The sequence below is a fragment of the Ahaetulla prasina genome, chromosome 12 (genome assembly GCF_028640845.1).
Source record: "Ahaetulla prasina isolate Xishuangbanna chromosome 12, ASM2864084v1, whole genome shotgun sequence".
In the NCBI taxonomy this organism is placed as follows: Eukaryota; Metazoa; Chordata; class Lepidosauria; order Squamata; family Colubridae; genus Ahaetulla; species Ahaetulla prasina.
Genome location: NC_080550.1, coordinates 24,555,406 through 24,575,904, shown reverse-complemented (window position 1 = coordinate 24,575,904; position 20,499 = coordinate 24,555,406). Strand labels below are relative to the sequence as shown.

Sequence of the window (20,499 nt, the reverse complement as noted above, 5' to 3'; positions counted from 1 at the left end):
CAACCTGGGTGCTGTTTCATTCAGAGGTTGTGGCTTCGCCCAAGACAAATGAGGACATGCCGGGAGAGAGCGGGGTTTCGGGTCACGCAGATGAGCCTCGAGCACTTTGGAGTAGCGATGAAGGTGGTTCCCTGAAATGTCATAGAAAAGGAAGGAATTAATCCTTGAAAGTCTGTTGCTTGCTTCTTTTTCTAAGTGTGAGAACTAGATCGCTGGTGTCAGCGTTCCAGAAAACCCCTCCTAAAGAAAAGACTCCAAAGCCAACATCTTTCAAAGTTCTTTTACTAGCATACTGTAGGTAAACTAGCACAGTTGGATGAAAACTGAAACTGGGGATTCGGGTCTTCCCTCAGTAATACAAACTCCAAAATCTCCACCCTCATGACCCCTCTGCCGGTCACACGTTCCAATCCTCAACTGTCCCATGTCAAAGAATCACTCCAGCCACTCCTTCTCCAGATGTGAGCTCAACTTGACCTTGACCGGCAGGAAAAATGCTGTTATGTCTAATAGCCCCTTGTAACCTCACCCCCCTCTCCTACTTTCCCACACCAGAAAAAGTGGCAGTGTTTGGAAGCCTTCGGCCTAGTATGGCTTCCAAAGCTAACACTTGGATTTACTGAACCAGTCCTTTTACCCCATTATCGGAAGGGGTGGGGCAGAGAGGAGAGGAGAAGAAAGCTGGTTAAAAAAACCCAGATCCATGAATCTGTCATTCTTCAGGGAAAGAGGAGGGGATGCTTGGTTACATTTATACATCATTGCTTTCTCTATTATGTATCCCATATCCTATAGTTATTGATTTATGACCTTTAGCCTGGTGTCTTAACATCCTGGCATTTTCTCATCTTTTGGGGAATGTAAGGGGAGGGAGGACCATGTGGATTGTGTAGCTGGGAAGCCGGCAGAGGATGACCCTGAGAAAGTTTTCATATTACTTTCTCAGAGTGGCAGCAACATCTTCACACCTGCAGATTGGCTGAATCCACAATGGACTTGGATTCAAGTTGGGAGGGGTTTCTAATTCTTTTATTCTAACTGTATTGCCTGAAGGCCCTTACAGCCTGCTTTAATTTTATCTTGCTATCACTCCTGTTCAATAAAAGGTTCCTTTTGAAATGCCAAGTTTTCAAGAGTCCTTACTTTCTTGAATAAGGAGGATAGGCTGGACCTCACACCCAACCAAAACAGGCAAGCCAAAAAGGTGCAATTCAATTTTTTTTACTACCGGTTCTGTGGGCGTGGTTTGGTGGGCGTGGCAGGGGAAGGATATTGCAAAATCTCCATTCCCACCCCACTCTGAGGCCAGCCAGAGGTGGTATTTGCCGGTTTTCCGAACTACTCAAAATTTCCGCTACCGGTTCTCCAGAACCTGTCAGAATGTGCTGGATTTCACCCCTGGTTTGGTTCTGTGTAAGTCATTCACAGCCTTGAGATGGGCTGAGTTGCCAATAAATAAAACCAATGGTGAACCAGCAGATCCTGGGGGAAAGATTAGAAAGCTGAAGGAGGCACTTTGCTTTTCTGCACAATCTGCAGCTCCCAGGAGGAATAGAAACAGCAAAGGAAGTCATTGTGGAATAGAGCCCATTAAATGGCTCGTATGATGTGTTGTCACCGGGGTGGAGGGCAGGGGGTTATTTTATATTTTATATTACTATTTTATTATATATGATTTTATTATTTATTGCTTTTTATATTTTTGTAAGCCGCCTTGAGTCGCCAGATGCAAATAGGTAGCAATATAAATCTAAGAAAGAAAGAAAGGAAGGAAGGAAGGAAGGAAAGAAGGAAGGAAGGAAGGAAGGAAGGAAGGAAGGAAGGAAGGAAGGAAGGAAGGAAGGAAGGAAGGAAGGAAGGAAGACGATGATGCCAAACACTGCAGCCCTTGGGGAAAGCATCAAGAGGCAAACATCACCCCAAATTAGGAATTGGTCTGTTATTTGGGGAGGGGAGATATTTGAAATTTTTAAGAGGGGGGAAATTAGTACTTTAAGGCTTTGAAAGTTTTCACCCAGGAGAACTGTGTTTCTCTATCCTGGCCACTTTAAGATGGTTGGACTTCAATTCCCAGACTTCCCCAGCCAGCTATGCTTTAAGATGCACATGGAGTTCAACTTACAGAATTCTCAACCTTGGCAACTTTAGGACTTCAACTCCCAGAATTCCTCAGGTCCACCAGTGTCAGGCCTGGAAGCCATCTTTGGTGTTAGGCCTTCAGGCCTGCCACATTTACTACTGTGGGAAATTGGGAGGGGCGATTGTATGGAGCATGGGTGATATATAGTCATACCAACATTCCTTTCTCAGAGAGTCAAGAACATCTTGCCCTGCACCTGGAGGGGTGTGGCTGGGAGGCATCCCCAGTTGGGATGGTGCTTTGATTGGGTCATGTGATGGACATGTGGATGCAGGGGAAGGGACTTGGACTTTCCTTGGGTGGGGAAAACCTGGAAGCTTTCTGGGGTTTCCCAGATGTGCCAATATGACATCTCTAATAAAATGGAACTTTGAGGAAACTCAAGCCTCCGAGTTTTCTTTCATTGGGAGTGTTACTTGGAACCCTGACACTTAGCACATCCCAAAGCATCTAAAAATGAGCTGACTCTCAGCCAAGCCCACTTTGGTGAGAACACTGCGAACCATAAGTGGGTTGCTGGGGAGGAAGGGGGCTTCAGTTTGTGACCTGCTCCCCCTTGTTCTAAAGAATACCTCCCACTGCCTTTACCCTCGTTTTTCTTTTATTCCACTCCTGAAAAAAGATTGAAACTGACAACATTAATAAAAAGAAAAGCCTCCTTTCCTCTCCCCTCCATGCCAAATGCCATCAGTCTGAGCCCTAATTGGAAAAAAAAAATCAAATCAAATCCACCTTCCATTCTCTCTGGAAGAATATAACCTGCCCCGGTTGGGGGCCGCTGTCTGTGTTCTGAATGGCTGAGGCTCGGGGGCATCACTCCGTAGGACGTATATTGCAGAATGGAATCGAGCAGCCAGAAGCAATCTGGGGAAATCAAAAAGGAATATATTAAATCACCTTGGCTTCAGCAGCCAAACCAGCCAATTGCGAGTAGCAAGCCATGTTTCTTAAAGCAGGATTTCTCTTAGTTAAAAAAAAACCCCATCCCTATCAATGCCATCTGTTTTCCCAGACACTCTGCGAGTTGGCACTCTGTATCGCTGAGGTTTACCCTACTTGGGTGGGTGGGTGTCTCCAGATGGGGGAGGACTGAAAATATTACAGATTTCTCTTTTACTTCTCTGGAACTACAGTAATGGCCAAAATTGTGGAAACCTTTTGGGGAAAGTATATTTTTGAGGTTTATGGCTAATAACACCACTTTTTGGGGGGAGTTTCAAGATAATCCTATTCCACTGCTGGAGTGGCCCGGGAATAGCTCGAACCGTAATCCAATTGAAAATCTATGGAACCGACTAAAGAAACTTGTTAGTCAGAAACAACCCAGCAATAAAACCCAGTTAATAGAGGCAATCCTTCAATCTTGGTTTCACAATAGACCAGCTGCAGAACTAAAGACTTGGTTCACTCCATGGGAAGATGTTGTAAGGCTGTAATTCATGATAAAGGTTACCCCACAAAGTATTAACTGATGTGATAATTTTTGTATATCTTGTTTTTTCTATGTTTTTCACTTTTCTTCTTTATGCTGTAACTGCTATTCTAATAGCAAATCCTTCATAAAAGTTATTGCATTACATTCTTGATTAAATTATCTTTCCATTGATCTATAATTTTATGGTACTACTCCAAAAAAAGTGTTTAAAAAAGTGTTCTAAAACCTAGTTTTAGAAAATAGACTTTTTCCCAAAAGGTTTCCACAATTTTGGCCACTACCGTATATGCTGAAGGCAAGTTAAGTGGAAAGAAAGAGCCAGTTTACTGTAGAGCTTAACTGGGTTAAGATGCTGGCTTATAAACCAGGAGATGAAAACTTCTAGTCCCTCTTAGGTATAAAAACTGGCTGGGTAACTTTGGGCCAATCATCACCAGGAGACTGTGAGTTCTAGTCTTGCCTTAGGCCATAAAGCCAACTGGGCCAGTCACTCTCAGTCCAACTCATCTCACAGGAAAATAGGAGAAGGAGGAAGGTGTGCTGCCTATGTTTGCCGAGTTCTAGTTCCACCTTAGAGGTGAACGCCGTCTGGTCACTTTGGGCCAATCACCAGAAGACTTGTAGCCCACAAGCAGCCAGCAGAGCTGGCAGCAGATTCAGACAGTGAGGAGGTTGGAGAGGAACATAGGCCAGTCCTGGAGTCTGTGGAAGGCTCGGATGATGGCTCTGCATCGGAGACAGAGAGGGGGCCAGGGCTATCTGGTAGTTATGTGCTGCCTCCGGAGGCTCTGGAGTTTGACATCAGTGAGGCAGAAGAACAGTGTGAGCCTGTTCCCAGTGTGCACATGCGTAGAGCTGCCAGAAGGCAAGAACAATTAAGGAAAAAAAGGGTGACTTCGGAGTAAGGTTTGGAGTTGATTGGCCCCTCCCATAAGACATAAAAGAGGAGTAAAGGGACGTGAGCCTTTGCAGGAAGCAATTAGTTCATATAGTAAATTCAAGTTCTGAGAAGTCCATCTGACTCTGTGCTCCATTTGATTACGTCTCTGGCAGCATTTCAAGGGAGATAAAGGTGGGTGCTTATCAACATTACCCTGAACCACTGTGTCAACTCAAGCAGACATCTGTCGGAATCTTCACAGACAGCTTGTGAATCCTTTTTGGGACTAAGATTGTGATTTATGCTTTCTCAGGAAGCCTAGGTCAGAATAAGACTGTGAGTTCTAGTCCTACTTGACATGAAAGCCAATCAGTGACTTTGGGCCAGTCCCTCTTTCTTAGTCCAACCCAGCTCACAGGGATGTTGTTGTGGGGAATATAGGAAGGCGTATTATGTATGTTCACTGCCTTGGGTTACTTACAATGTAAATTAATAAAGGCGGGATAGAGTTTAATTAATTAATAATAAATAAAGAGGAAAGAGTTTATTATTTATAAGGCTATTATTATGTTGTTGTTAGTTCCGAAGTCGTGTCCAACCCATCGCGACCCCATGGACAATGTTCCTCCAGGCCTTCCTGTCCTCTACCATCCTTTGGAGTCCATTTAAGCTCACGCCGACTACTTCAGTGACTCCATCCAGCCACCTCGTTCTCTGTCGTCCTCTTCTTCTTTTGCCCTCAATCTTTCCCAGCATTAGGCTCTTCTCCAGTGAGCCCTTCCTTCTCATTAAGTGGCCAAAGTATTTCAGTTTCATCTTCAGGATTTGACTTTGTAAGGAGCAGTCAGGGTTGATCTCCTCTAGGACTGACCGGTTTGATGGCCTTGCAGTCCAAGGGAACTGGACTGCAACCAACCAGAGTTCAAAGGCCTCAATTCTTTGGTGCTCAGCCTTTCTTATGGTCCAACCTTCACAACCATACATTGCAACTGGGAAAACCATAGCCTTGACTATACGCACCTTTGTTGGCAGAGTGATATCTCTGCTTTTTAGTACAGTCTAGATTTGCCATAGCTTTCCTCCCCAGGAGCAAGCGTCTTTTAATTTCTTGGCTGCAAGTCCCCATCTGCGGTGATGTTGGAGCCCAGGAAAATAAAATCTGTCACTACCTCCATTTCTTCCCCATCTATCTGCCAGGAATTGAGAGGGCCGGATGCCATGATCTTAGTTTTCTTAATGTTGCGTTTCAAGCCAACTTTTGCATTCTCCTTCTTCACCCGCATCAAGAGGCTCTTTAGTTCGTCTTCGCTTTCTGCCATTAGAGTGGTATCATCTGCATATCTGAGGTTGTTGATATTTCTCTTAGCAATCTTAATTCCAACTTTTGATTCATCTAGCCATGCCTTTCTCATGATGTGCTCTGCATATATGCTAAATAGGCAGGGCGATAGTATACAGCCTTGTTGGACTCCTTTCCCAATTTTGAACCAATCAGTGGTTCCGTGTCCAGTTCTCACTGTTGCTTCTTGACCCGCATACGGGTTGCTCAAGAGACAAATAAGATGGTCTGGTACTCCCATCTCTTTAAGGACTTGCCACAATTTGTTGTGATCCACACAATCAAAGGCTTTAGCATAGTCAGTGAAGCAGCAGTAGATGTTTTTCTGGAACTCCCTAGCTTTTTCCATGATCCAGCGTATGTTGGCAATTTGATCTCTAGTTCCTCCGCCTCTTCGAAATCCTGCCTGTACTTCTGGTAGTTCTCGATCCACATACTGCTGGAGCCTAGCTTGTAGGATTTTAAGCATAACCTTACTAGTTGTTCTGTCCCCCCCCCATCTCAGTCCGGGAGGCACGAGCGATGACTTAATTAGCCGGCAATTCAGTCCACGGCACCTATCAGCTCTGGCAGCAAACTAGTGAGCGTATGCTAAGTTTCTCTGTTATCTTTTCTTGATGCCGGCGAGTCAACCAGGAAACCAGGAACAAACAGTACTTCACCTCAAGTTCTCTCTAAGCAGTTGATTCATTCGCCACAGAGTAGTATAGCAGCCCCTGCTGCTTTTATACCCTGTGGGGTGTGGCTCCGTGACTCAGCATTTCCTCGGCCTGCCCCACCCCTGCTTCTGTTGTTCCCGCCTCTCCTGCCTATGAAACCTAGGATCCAACCAGGACTGATTTTCCTCAGCTGGGTCTGGGATCATTGCCTGGGCGGGGTGGGGAGGAGATACAGGAGACAGAGGCCTTGTTATTTCTTCCACCTGGCCTGCCTCTGGCTCCTGGAGGTGAGCCAGAGAGGCCAGCCCTGCAGAAGGGAGCCCTGATGGCCCTTCCCCCTCACTCTCTGAGTCACTCTCTGAGGGGACCAGGCCTGGGGGGGGGGGGGCTGCAGCCACAACACTAGCATGTGAAATGAGTGCAATGATGCGATACTTTGAACATTCATTGGCATTGCGTTTCTTTGGAATTGGAATGTAAACTGACCTTTTCCAATCCTGTGGTCACTGCTGAGTTTTCCAAATTTGCTGACAAATTGAGTGTAGCATTTTTACTGCTATTATTATAGAGGCATATAAAGACTATTATGTATAAGCTGGCAACAAAGTAAAGTTCCCCCCCAAATCTGATCACAACAGATGATAAAAAAGACCAGAGTTTTTCACTTATTGTCTCTCTTAGTTTTTTAAGCCTCCACTACATGCCATTTTAGTGGACGGCAGGCCACCCAATATCATGAATATTTTTTTTCCTCTTTAAGAAAAACCTACTAATCAAAAGGCCCACAGGCTGTAGGGTTAAAGACTCTACCAAATTCTTCTTTATTACAGCCAAAGGCCAACCAAATCGAGGGAAATTCCCTTCCACTAATTACCACGCTCCAATTTATAAAATTAAGATACGCTCTACTAACAAGCGCTAAATGATGGCAGCCTGAGTAATGTTATGTCTTTGCTGGGGTAACAAACTACCACGCAAAATGCTGCCACTCGTGAAGAACATGCGTCTCCATATTCGATAAAAGTATAAAAAATTAAAGTGAATCTAAACAGACCAAGGGATTTCAGCAGAAATTGGAAAAATGTACGTAACTAATATGCTGTTAAGGCCCCAAGGAAAGAGGAAGAAATAGTCTTTGGTTCTCTGTTACTTAACAGGCCAATTAACAGAGTTGGAAGGGACCTTGTAGATCATCTAGTCCAACCCCCCGCCCAAGCAGGAGACTGTACACCATTTCTGAGAAGATGGCAGTCCAGTCTCTTCTTGAGAGCTTCCAGAGATGAAGCTCCCACAATCTCCAAGGGCAACTTCTGTTCTTTGGGTTGATTGCTCTCACTTAATGGAACAGGAATCAAGAGAAGCCACATTGAGGGGCACTAGGCAAATTTCAACAGCAAAATCTTGTTAGAATACAGGGACTCCTCAACTTAACGACCACAATTGGGGCTGAAAAAAAAATCTATTGTTTAGTAGGGTGGCCATGAAGTGAAGCATTGCATGACCATATCCAACTGAATGTCCCTTTTGCGCATGTCTTTAAGCAAGACATCACGGAATCAGGAGTGGCTATCTCCTTCCAGCTTCCCCACTGACTTGGCTTGTCAGAAGCCAGCTGGGAGGGCGGCAAATGGTGATCACGTGTTCCCAGGATGTGCCAACTGTCATAAATACCTGCAGGTTGGCTAAGCACCCAGATTGCAATCGGGTGATTATAGGTGTGCTGCAGGGTCATCTTAAAAGCAAAGACCGGTCAAAAGTGAGTTTTTGCAGTGCTGTTGTAACTTTGAAAGATCATGAAAGGAATGGTCGGAACTCAAGGACTACCTGTAAGAGCTTTGAAATACACCAGATTACAGGTAATCCTTGACTTACGACCACAAGTGAGCCCAACATTTCTGTTGCTAAATGAAACATTCGTGAAGTGAATTTTGCCCCATTTTATGACTTTTCTTGCCACAGTTAAGTGAATCATTGCATTTGTTGAGTTAGTCACAAGGTTGTTGAGTGAATCTGGCCTCCCCATTGATTTTGCTTGTTGGAAGGTCGCAAAAGGGGATCACGTGACCCCCAAGGACACCGCAACCATCATAAAAGTGAATCAATTGCCAAGCGTTTGAATTTTGATCACATAAACATGGAGGTGGCTACAACGGTCATAAGTGTGGAAACTGGTCGTAAGTCACTGTTTTCAGTGCTGTTGTAACGGTCACTAAATTAATTGTTGTTGCTTCTGCTTCTGCCTTCTTCTGTTTTTTTTTAATGAATATTCTTCAGAGGTTGGAATAAGAGCACATAAGCCCCATGCTTTGCAGTTCGTACATCCTACCAGCTACAAAAAACTTTGGCTTGAAAATGTGGTTTCAAAGCCTGCTTTCTGATTCTGGGTTACCCGTTGACCGCAAATAACATTTTGTCATCTCAGATACCACGTCAAAACAGAATTCTTCAGACAACGAGGAAGTTGATGCAATCCCTAAATGAAATCTAGGCTTATTCATCATATTAAGCTATGCCGCTGGCTTCATTTAACACAGTGTGTGGGCGTCCAATCAATTTGCACCTAATTTTTATTAAAACTTTCTATCACAAAGTAACATAAAGTAGGGAAAGAAAAAAAAGAAATTAAAAGAAAAAGTAAAAAGGGCAAGAAATGAGAAAAAAAAAGTTGAAAAGAAGGGAAAACGGTATTAATGACTTCCAATATTCTTCACAAGCAGTTATACAATAAGTACAAGAACTTACTATATTTACAAACATTAGTTTAGTGACTCTTCAAAGTTACAACTGCATTGAAAATAGTTTTATAGCATCCCCAGGGTCACGTGATCCAAATTCAGACACTTAGTGATTGGCTCATATTTATGATGGTTGCAATATTCCAGGGTCACGTGATCCCCTTTTGCGACCTTCTGACAAGCAAAGTCAATGGGGGAGCCATCGTTCACTTCACAATTGTGTTAGTAACTTAACAACCACAGTAATTCCCTTCACAAAAAAGGTCGTAAAATGGTGCAAAACTCATTTAACGACTGTCTCAATTAGCAACAGAAATTGGGGGCTCAATTGTGGTGGTTAATTGAGACTACCTGTATTAGATATGTTTGCTGCATATTTATAAAAAAAGAACTGGAATGCAGGATAGAAATAAATAAATAAATACCAAGGATGCCATTTATGGGTAGCACATTTCCTTTGAAAGTTTTAATGCCACAGTGTTTCATGTGGAGGATGGAAATATGATTTGAGACCCATATAGCCTCTGAAACAAACTGAAATTAGCTAAGATTTCCCACCCTCGGCTTGGAGTTTGGAGCTGATAGTGAGATTTAGCTCTCAAATCATTTAAACACAGTTCAAAGGCATTTTCGTAAAATCCTTCCCCCATCCCATGTTACTCTTCGGTGGGAATGGATATTAATCTTCGTAATCCCCATGTCCCTGAAATACGTACCTTTGATTTCTTTTCGCTCTAATACAGAGGTCAGACACATTTTTAGGATTTATAAATGATGTATGTGAGGAATTTTAAACACCGCTAAGCTTACTGAAGTCACAGTGGAGTCACCGCCTCCGATTCCTAAAGTGAAAGGATGGCTGATGCCATATTCAATACTTTTCTACTTCAGGGCTAAAACAGAATGGAGAACCGTTCTCTAGTCCAATGAGGACCTGTGGACTTCAACTTCCAGAATTCCCCAGCCAGTATTCTGGGAGTTGGTCCATGGATTCTCAAGTTGTCAAGATTGAAAAACATTGCTGTAAAAGTATATGAAGATTCTTAGTCATTCAGGTCATGGTCGTTCCAAAGGTGCTTTTCCAAGAGGCAGCTGGACTTTCTGTTTTTTCTTTGAAGAAGTTTCACTACTCATCCAAGAAGCTTCTTCAGCTTTGACTGGATGGGTGGGAAATGGAAGGATTTATATTCCTTGCAGATGGCTGGTCATTTGCATCCTTTTAGAGAGTCATTGAAGGACTTGGAGGTTTATCTGTGTCTTCAGGGTCAACTGAGTAGGGCTCCTGGTTTCTGTAATCTGCAATTTTTCCTCTGGAAATCCATTCCTACTCCCACACCATTCGAAGAGTGTTCATCCCAAATTGTATAACTAAAAGTCTGTAGAGATTCTCAGTCATCCAGGTTGTCCCAAAGGTGGTTTTCCAAGAGGCAACCGGAATTTCTGGTTTTTCTTTGAAGACATTTCAATTCTCACCGAAGAAGCTTCTTGGATGAGGAGTGAAACATCTTCAAAGAAAAAACAAGGAAGCCCAGCTCTACAATAGGCATCTTGCTACACAATCGTTAAATGTGAGGTAAGGGCTGAAGCAATATTGGCTTTCCAATCGCAATATCAATAATCTGTATTGATTAGTTCACTAAACCTAAATATAGGTAACCCTCAACTTACGACCACAATTGGGAAGCAAAATTTCTGCTGCTAAGCGAGACAGTTAAGTGAGTTTTTACAACTTTTCTTGCCATAGCTGTTAAGTGAATCACTGCAGTTATTAAGTTAGTAACACGGCTGTTAAGTGAATCTGGTTTCCCTGTTGACTGTGCTTAAGAGGGAATCCTGTGACCCCAAGACGCTGGAAGAGTCAGTTGCCAAGTTGTGAGTCAATTGCAAGTGTCTGAATTGTGATCATGTGACCATGGGGATGCTGCAACCGTTGTAAGTGTGAAAAACAGTTGAAAGACACTTTTTTCAGTGCTATTGTAACATTGAACTTTTGTTAAATGAACGGTTGTAAGTCAAGGACTAGCTATACTCATTAATGGGATGGGTCAAGATTGGTATTTTGTTCAATACTCTGTTTTCCAACCTTGTCATCTTTAAGATATCTTGAGTTCAATTCCAGAATTCGGGAAGGTAAAGGCTGCAGATCTTAAAAGTCACTAAAATTAAGAAACAGTGCTCAAGGAAAAATAACTTATTATTGTTGCACATTGTTATAATTTAATTTGATATGAAGTAAACCTTAGGAAAGATTAATTTGTTCTGAATTTTAGAATTCACAGGCTACATGTTCTGCAATCAATGCAAACTATGATTCTGAATCATCAGAGTACATTTATTTTAAAATTTTCAAAGTAGAGATTTATAAAGCAACTGGAGGTTGCAGTGTTCTGGTATCAAACTGCCCTGTTCCCACTTCAACAAATACGTTGAGTATCACCTGTTCCAACATGATCCGAATTGGCCCAATCTGAACACGGGCTGTTTCAACGTCCGTTCCATAGCTGGATCAGACTGCTTCAAAGTCAGCCTCCCATAAAGTCAGAATAATTTGTTCCAACAAAATCCTTCTAATGAGATTGGAACAGGAAGATGTCCCTATTTAAAACTTATTTATTAGAGCAATCTGTCCAGGGCTACTGGCTAGCTAGTTTTAAAATAAAATAGAGGTATAATTTACCAATATATTCTGGAAAGGTCTCCAATTTTCAGTAAACATACAATATGATTTTCAGGCTTCTCCAATAGTTAATTTAACCACACAAATCACTGACTGGGCTCAACATCGCAGAGTTTAAAAGCCAGGTTTTAAACTGCAATTTCTTCATCAAGCTCCCTCAGTGTTTCTCAAATTTGGCAACTTTTAAGAGGTGCGGTCTTCAGCTCCCAGAATTCCAGAGTCAGAATATTGGTTGAAGTATTCTGGGAGTTGAAGTCCACATGTCTTAAATTTGCAATGTTTGAGAAACACTAAGCTACATGAAGATATGGCTTGAAGTACTGTGTAAAACCAGTCAGTTATGTTTTATTAATAAGCCATGTACAAACTCAGTCGACTTGGCTTGTGTACAGAATTGTAATATGGAAGGGGTTGTGTACTGTAATACATAATAAGCCAACTATGAACTTGATGTCACTTGGACTGCAAGGCAATCAAACCGGTCAGTTCTAGAGGAGATCAACCCTGACTGCTCTTTAGAAGGCCAGATCCTGAAGATGAAACTCAAATACTTTGGCCATCTAATGAAAAGGAAGGACTCCCTGGAGAAGAGCCTAATTCTGGGAACGACTGAGGGCAAAAGAAGAACGGGACAGCAGAGAACGAGGTGGCTGGATGGAGTCACTGAAGCAGTAGGTGTGAGCTTAAATGAATTCCAAAGGATGATAGAGGACTATTGTGACCCAGGCCCAAGTAGGTAGTAGGAAACTCAGTCAGTGAAAAAACAAACAAACTTTATTCGAACAGCTGAGAATTACTTCATTCTCAGCGTAGTTCAACTAAATTAAATCAAATTCCTCCCAACACAAATTCCTCAGTCCTATCACAAAAAGGTAAAGGTTCCCCTCGCACATACATGCTAGTCGTTCCCGACTCTAGGGGGGCGGTGCTCATCTCCGTTTCAAAGCCGAAGAACCAGCGCTGTCCGAAGACGTCTCCGTGGTCATGTGGCCGGCATGACTCAACGCCAAAGGCGCACAGAACGCTGTTACCTTCCCACCAAAGGTGGTCCCTATTTTTTCTACTTGCATTTTTTACGTGCTTTCGAAACTGCTAGGTTGGCAGAAGCTGGGACAAGGAACGGGAGCTCACCCCGTTACACGGCAGCACTAGGGATTCGAACCATCGAACTGCTGACCTTTTGATCGACACGTTCAGCATCCTAGCCCCAGAGCCACCGTGTCCCTCCTATCACAAACCTTGGTCCAATTAGGCAAACTGCCAAAGGCCTTTCTTGGCAAACGTTCAGAAGACACTGATACAAAAATAAATGCAAGAAGACAAAGCTACCAACGTTGTTTTCTGGCAAAGCCCAAACACCGTTGCTGGTCTGTTTTAAGCCTTATGGGAGGGGCCAATCATCTCTTGGCCCTACTCCCGAGTTGTCCTCTTTGCTTGAGCTGCTCTTGCCTTCTGGCAGCTCTTCTCATGTGTGCATTAGGAACAGGCTCCTCCTGTTCCTCTGCCTCACTACTGTCAGCCTCTGGAGTCCGCACCTCACTCCCCAATGGCCCTGGCCCCACCTCAGCCTCTGACGCAGAGCCCTCATCAGGGCCTTCCCCAGCCTCATCGCTGTCGGACTCCGTTGCCAGCTCCGCAGGCTGCTGGCGGACCACAACAAGGACAGGAAAGTCTGGAGGAACATTGTCCATGGGATCACAATGGGTCGGACACGACTTCGCAACTAACAACAACAATGTACTTGACTTAGCATTAGGTGTGAACAACATCCATGTCCCGAATCTTGGAAGAAAAAAATCATGGTGAGAGTGAAGCTGTCAATTCTCTGTATTTCAGCAGTGGCTGATGAAAGTGTCATGACCAGAAATATCAGTAATAAATACAATAAATTTTACCAATGGCTTGTACATCTACAAATTTCAGATCCCAAGGTGTAAAAACTTATTTTTATTTGATTTGCAGACAAGTATGCAAATCTGAATTGTACAGTCCTCCATCTTGGAACCTGTAATTTTGCTAGGATGGGATGGGATGGGACGGGATAGGATAAGATAGGATTCTTTTGTTGGCCAAGTGTGACTGGAATCACAAGGAATTTGTCTTCAGTGCATAAGCTCTCATTGTACACAAAAGCTATGTGATAAATCATGATCACAGTATATCATAAAAATACATTCATCTTAAATAGTAAGATACAACACTTAATGATAGTCATAGGATACTAAATAAGCAATCAACATAAAACATACTAGGAAACTAAATAAAACAATATAAATTGTAAAAATACAAGCAACAAAGTTATAGTCGTAAGTAGAAAGGGAGATAGTAATAGGAAAGATGAAAATAATAATAGTAATACAGCCTTACTAAACCGTTTGACAGTGTTGTGGAAATTAGATGTTTAGCAGAGTGTGTTGTGAAAATTGGAATTCATGGCACAGTTCTACACACCTTTCTGCCGGTGGCTGTCGTCCAGGCAGTTCGAGTCTCCATACAAAACTATCCGGCCTCCACCTTCAGTGGGAACTTGGAAAAGGCCCAAAATGGGGACATGTTCCACGATGGCCGTCTCCTGCTTTAAAACTTCCAGACCTAGAAGGGAAGGGAGAGGGGAAAGGGATCAAACTCCATCCAACAGCACCCAGAAGCTTCAGCCAGTCTAGAATACAAGTAGTCTTTCACTTATGACCACAACGGAGCCCCAAATTCCTGTTGCTAAGTGAGACAATCATTAAGAGAGTTTTGCCTCATTTTACAATTTTTCTTGCCACCGTTAAGCGAACCACCGCAGTTGCTGAGATAGTTATACGGTTGTTACATGAATCTGGCTTTCCCCTTGACTTTGTTTCTCAGAAAATGATCACATAACCCTGAGACACGGCAACCGTCATAAATATGAACCAGTTGCCAGAATTTTGATCACATGGCCACTGGCATGTTACAATGGTCAGAAGTGTAAAGAAACAGTCAATTTTTTCAGTGCCACTGTAACTTTGAACAGTCACTAAATGAATGATTGTAATCTCTCTCTCTTTCTCTCTCTCTCTCTCCTTCCCTCCCTTTCTCTTTCTTTTGTAGATGATCATCTGGGGGTAAAACTTTTCAGTGATGGCTTTTCAGTGAAGATCTCTTCTGTGCAACCGTTTACCTGACATATCCTACCCTCTTCTACCTCACTAAGATTCTGGCAGGCTCCTTAGGAACATATTCAGGGATCCCTGACCTTACTAGAGGTTAACACTGTTAACAGTGCATAATTGTTATTTTATGCTGTTGGTACTTTATATGTCAGGTGTTTGTAATCCTATATTTTGGCATTCAGAAAGCTGCTTAGGGGAATTTAGTGGCCTAGGAATCTTAGGAAATAAAGGATCAAAGTACATTCCCTCAAACACAGACATAAAATTCAATTTCCTTCTTTTCATATGCACTTAGCACACTTTAAATAACATGCTTCCTGCACCTCCCAATGAACAGATTACCCATATGAATGCCAGGTTTCCCTAAGCTTTTCTCCTGAAAAGAAAGCAGAAGATACAAGATCACATCTAAAAGAATATGAAACACAAAGAGGAACTTGCTACCTTGATCCTTAAAAGTCTGTGCAATAACAACACCATCTTCTGGAAATTTTGCAATACTACATCCTGAGGCATAATTCACTGAAAATAAAACATACATATAGATGTGTTAAGACCAGAGTTCCCCAAACTTCAGCTTTGTAGACCAGGGTGGGGGAGGGAGAGGGAGGACAAGGGATGGTTCCGCAAGAACGGCGGGCAAGCACTTGTGTGTGGCTCCATTTGTGCGAGTGGCGGGCACACATGTACACCCTCGCTGCTTGTGTGAGTGGGGATGTGCGCGTGTGCTAGCCCACCCCTCCCGTGGCCTGACTCCGAATGGCTCAAGGCCCAGTGGTGGGCTGCAGTCCAGGGTCTGGGAACCCCTGTGTTAGACTATTCTAGTTCATTTTAATTAAAAAACTTGTAGCCAATGAATTCTCAGTATTCCACTCCTCTTTCTCTTAGCACTTCATTTATCCATTCCTCAGATTTCTATTTCTATTAACCCTATCTGATCTCTATCAAACCCAAAGGAAGGTGCTGAAAATTCTGACAAGCAATGGAATCTGCTAATATGTTTTTGGAAAATGGTCCATCGCTGGAGGTTTTCAGAAAAAGATTGAACAATCATTTGCCTAAGGTGGTATGAAGGCTCATGCCTTGGTCAGGGAGTTGGAGTAGACCTCCGAGGACCCTTCCAACCTATACGTTTCTATAAACAGTAAGGACGGTTGCTTATTCTTTGCATGTTAGACTCACGGTGGGAAGCCCACTTCAAAGACAAACTACCGTATTTTTCAGAGGGTGGAAATGTTGGTGCGTCTTATACACCGGTGCGTCTTATAGTCAGAAAAATATGGTACATAGATTTGTACATGTCCTGAATTAAGTCCCAAGGGATGTGGTGCAACCATAAATAACGGCCCTTACCATCACAGAATCCTTTGGGGAGGTTTGCTGTATATGTCCATCACTAGCTGAATAGTCGTTAGACGAGAACTACCTGTACTTACTTTCCTGGCTTTCCAAGGTGAAGTCTCCTTCGTAGAGCCCATCGCTAAAGGCCATGCCCCAGACGGAGAGAAGTTCGTTTAGTGCTGGAATATTTGCTCCTCCAGTATCTGGCATCCACCACTGTCTAAAAAAAAAAATCAGCAGAAGAGCACCGGGAATTATACACGGAGATGTTCAGACTTGTATAAAAACTAGGTACTAGACACGTTGTCCTTGACTTATGACCACAATTGAGCCCAGCATTTCTGTTGCTAAGTGAAACATTTGTGAATTGAGTTTTGTCCCCTTTTTTTTACCACAGTTAAGTGAATCCCTCCGGTTATTAAGTTAGTGACATGGTTGTTCAATGATTCAGGAGCAACAGCAATACAGGTAGTCCTCGACTTACAAGTACAATTGAGCCCAAAGTTTATGTGGCTGAGTGAGAAATTTCTTAAGTGAGTTTTGCCCCATATTGCGACTTTTCTTGCCACAATGGTTAAGCGAATCACTGCAATTTGTTAAGTTAGAAACAGGGCTGTTAAATGAATCTGGCTTCCCCATTGACTTCACTTGCCAGGAGGTCACCCAAGGGTGATCACGTGACCCTGGGACAATTCAACTGTCGTAAATATAAGCCAGTTCCCAAGTATCTGAACTGTGGTCCCGTGGCAAGGGGGATGCTGCAACAATTGTTAAGTGTGAAAAATGGTCACAAGTCCCTTTTTTCAGTGCCGTCGTAACTTTCAACGATCACTAAATGGATTGTAAGTCAAGGTCTACCTGTACAAACAAGAACCCATAGGCCAGTGATGGTGAACCTATGGCATGCGTGCCAGAGGCGGCACACCGCGCCCTCTCTGTGGGCACGCGAGTCGTTGCCCCAGTTCAGCTCCGCTGCGCATGCGTGTTCACCTCCTGCCAGCCAGCTGGTCTTCGGGGCTCTGCCGTGCATGCGCAAGGGATGGGGCGGGGCACATACAGGGTGGGCTGCATGCGCATATGTGGGGGTGCATGCAGGGTTGCACATGCATGTGCAAGAGTGAGGCGGGGGTGCATGCGGGGGGCTGTATGTGCATGGTGAGTGCGGGGGTGCATGCACATGTGTGGGGGCCAAGGTGGGGCGCATGTGCAGGGACCGCACACACATTGCATTTTGGGAGTTTGCGCACATGCTTTGGGCACTCAGTCCAGAAAAGGTTAGCTATCACTGCCATAGGCCTAATATACATGCCACGACAGCTGTCACCCCCGAGGGCAACAGTAAGCATGCTCATTTGACAGAAGAAGCCCCTTCAGATGTAAAGCCTCGGCTCTTAAGAGGCTTAAAATAAAATTCTACGCAGGACTTCTGAGTTAGAAGTCTAGCACCTCAGCAATCCCTGTAATCCTGGCTTAAATTAATTAAAGGTTTACAGTGCTTTATCTTATCCATTTTGGAATAACCTTTTTACATTTTAAAAGCATCATCACCTGAAGGAACAAAAAGCCCAGTGAAAAGACGGCACTTTAATCACAAATCTGAATTTTCTAATCAGATTTCTAAAAAAAAAAAAAGGAAAAGAAAATTGCTAATGGATTTGCAAGCAATGCTAAGCCGGGATTTAGTGCCATAAATTGGAGCATGCCTGTGTAAAGCTGCAGGCTCACAGGTTGCTCTGCCTTTCCCACATCTAAGAGAGGAGGCCACTTGCGCTGAAAGTTGGCTCAATATTATATTTGAACCAGCTTCTACGGCTTAAAATAAATTTCAGTCGGTCAAGCAAAGCAGCAAAAAAAGAAACAAGAGTTTGAAGATGTTTTTGATTTATGTTGATTGCTTATTTAGTATCCCATGCCTATCACTGTGTTGTATCTTGTGCTTTATGTTGAATGTATTTTTTATGATGACTGTGATCACGATTTATCACTTAAAGCTTTTATGTACAGCGAGAGTTTATGCACCAAAGATAAATTCCTTGTGTGTCTAATCACATTTGGCCAATAAAGAATTGAATTGAATTGAATTGAATTCTATTCTATTATGCCCTGCCCTACCCTATTTTATTTTTGAAGCAGATCTGAATGGAACAAAGGGAAGCAGTTTTGGTACAAAGGGACACAAAATCTCTTAAAAGTTCTCCCAGCACCACAAAAGAAACATAAGGGCCCAATGTAACACACAGATCACTGGCTTTTGGAAGTATGGAATTCCTTTCTTACCATTCAGCAAGAAAATACAATATAGTTAGTCCTCGACTTACAACATTCATTTAGTGACCGTTCAAAGTTACAACAGCGCTGAAAAAAAGTGACATGATCATTTTTCACCATTACAACTTTTGTGGCATCCCTGATGTCATGTGATCAAAATTCAGATGCTTGGCAAGTGGTCTGTATTTATGTCCGTTGCCATGTCCCGGGATCATATGATCCCCTTTTGCGTCTTTTTGACACTCAGTGTCAATGGGGAAGCGAGATCCACTTAACAACTATTTGACTTAACCTGTTGTGGCTCCCGCCCCCGAACCTGGCCCCATGCCCGAAAAGCCTGGGGCCAGAAAGTGGAGCTGGGTGGAGCTGGGCCTGCTGCCAGAAAGTGACTTGGACAGTGAGGGGGAAGGGCCATCAGGACTTACCTCGGAAGCACCGGACTCCCTGGATCAGCTCCAGGAGCCAGAAACAGGCCAAGCGAAAGAGATAACGAGGCCTCCTTCTCCTGACTCTTTCCCCCCCCCCAGGCCACGCCTGCAGACCCAGCTGACAGCAAAGGCTTGGTTCAATCCCAGGTTTCGTAGGAAGGAGAGAAGAGAACAACAGAAGCAGGGGAGGGGCAGGCCTAGGAAGTGCTGAGTCATGGAGCCACACCCCACAGGATATAAAAGGCAGCAAGAGCTGGTGTGTCTCTTTGTATCAGGCAAATCCACGGATTGACTAGAGCTGAAGGTTGTGACTCACCAGCGTCCTGGCAGCCAACGAGGGCTCTTGGCAGACTCTGGCTCTTTTGCTGCCAGAGCTGATAAGAGCCGGCTAATTAAGCCATCGTTTGGACGGAGGTGAGGGGGACATAACATAACTGCTGCACTGATTCACTTAATGACCATGGCAAGAAAGGCAACAAAATGGGGCAAAAATTATTTAACAAGTGTTTCCCTTAATAACAGAAATGTTGGGCTCGATTGTGGACTAAATCAATTTAGCACTAGTCCTTAGACTTATATACTGCTTTACAGTGCTTTCCTGCCCTCTCTAAGTGGTTTACAGAGTCAGTCCCCAACAATCTGGGCCCTCACTTTACCCAGCTCAGCAGGATGGAAAGCTGAGTCAGGTCACAATTGAACTGGTGGCAGCCGGCAGTCAGCACAAATAGCCTACATTCTAAGCACTGCGTTACCGCAGCTACCATAGGCTTCAGGTTATGGCAGCAAAACTGGGATTGCCATTGCCAAGCAATGCAGTTGTACCTGTAATTCTGTAAACTCTGATGTCACATGACCTCATTGCTTAGCAACAGCAATCCCGCCTTTCCCATTTCTGTCATTAACCATATCCCACCAATTGCTAGCAGAGGACCCGCCCCAATCCAAACCGTTCCCAACTTGGTCCCTCCCAGCCCTGAGCCTCAGTTCTTCCACTGCCTTCCCTTAAACTCTCCCCACCCATCAAAATCTGTAGAGATTTTCAGTGATTCAGGTCATGGTTGTCCCAAAGGTGCTTTCTCAGGAGATAACTGGACTTTCTGGCTTTTTTCTTTTGAAGATGTTTCTTCAGAGTTGAAGAAGTTTCTTGGATGAAAAGTGAAACGTCTTCAAAAGAAAAAATAAGAAGGTTCAGTTGCCTCCTGAAAAAGCACCTTTGGGACAACCATGACCTGGATGAGTAAGAATCTCTACAGACTTTTAGCCATACAATTTGGAATGAACACCCTTTGAATGATGTGGAATGTAGAAACTACAGGAACCAGGAGCACCACTCAGGTGACCCAGAGGACACAGATAAACCTCCAAGGGCTTCAACGACCCTCTAAAAGGATGCAAATGACCAGCTGTCTGCAAGGAATATAAATCCTTCCATTCCTCACTGTCCAGTCAGTTGAAGA

At 43.6% G+C, this 20,499-nt stretch overlaps 1 protein-coding gene across 1 annotated transcript in view; it reads right to left on the bottom strand.

Moving 5' to 3' along the window:
- MBTPS1 (membrane bound transcription factor peptidase, site 1) overlaps window positions 1-20,499 on the bottom strand; it is an 82,780-nt gene that overhangs the window by 10,442 nt on the left and 51,839 nt on the right. The window contains exons 17-21 of the mRNA XM_058154965.1: window positions 16,442-16,566; window positions 15,450-15,527; window positions 14,317-14,457; window positions 2,873-3,004; window positions 5-131 (exon numbers count right to left, since the gene is read on the bottom strand). Of these exons, the coding sequence (XP_058010948.1) occupies window positions 5-131; window positions 2,873-3,004; window positions 14,317-14,457; window positions 15,450-15,527; window positions 16,442-16,566 (603 nt within the window). The remainder of the gene's footprint in view (window positions 1-4; window positions 132-2,872; window positions 3,005-14,316; window positions 14,458-15,449; window positions 15,528-16,441; window positions 16,567-20,499) is intronic.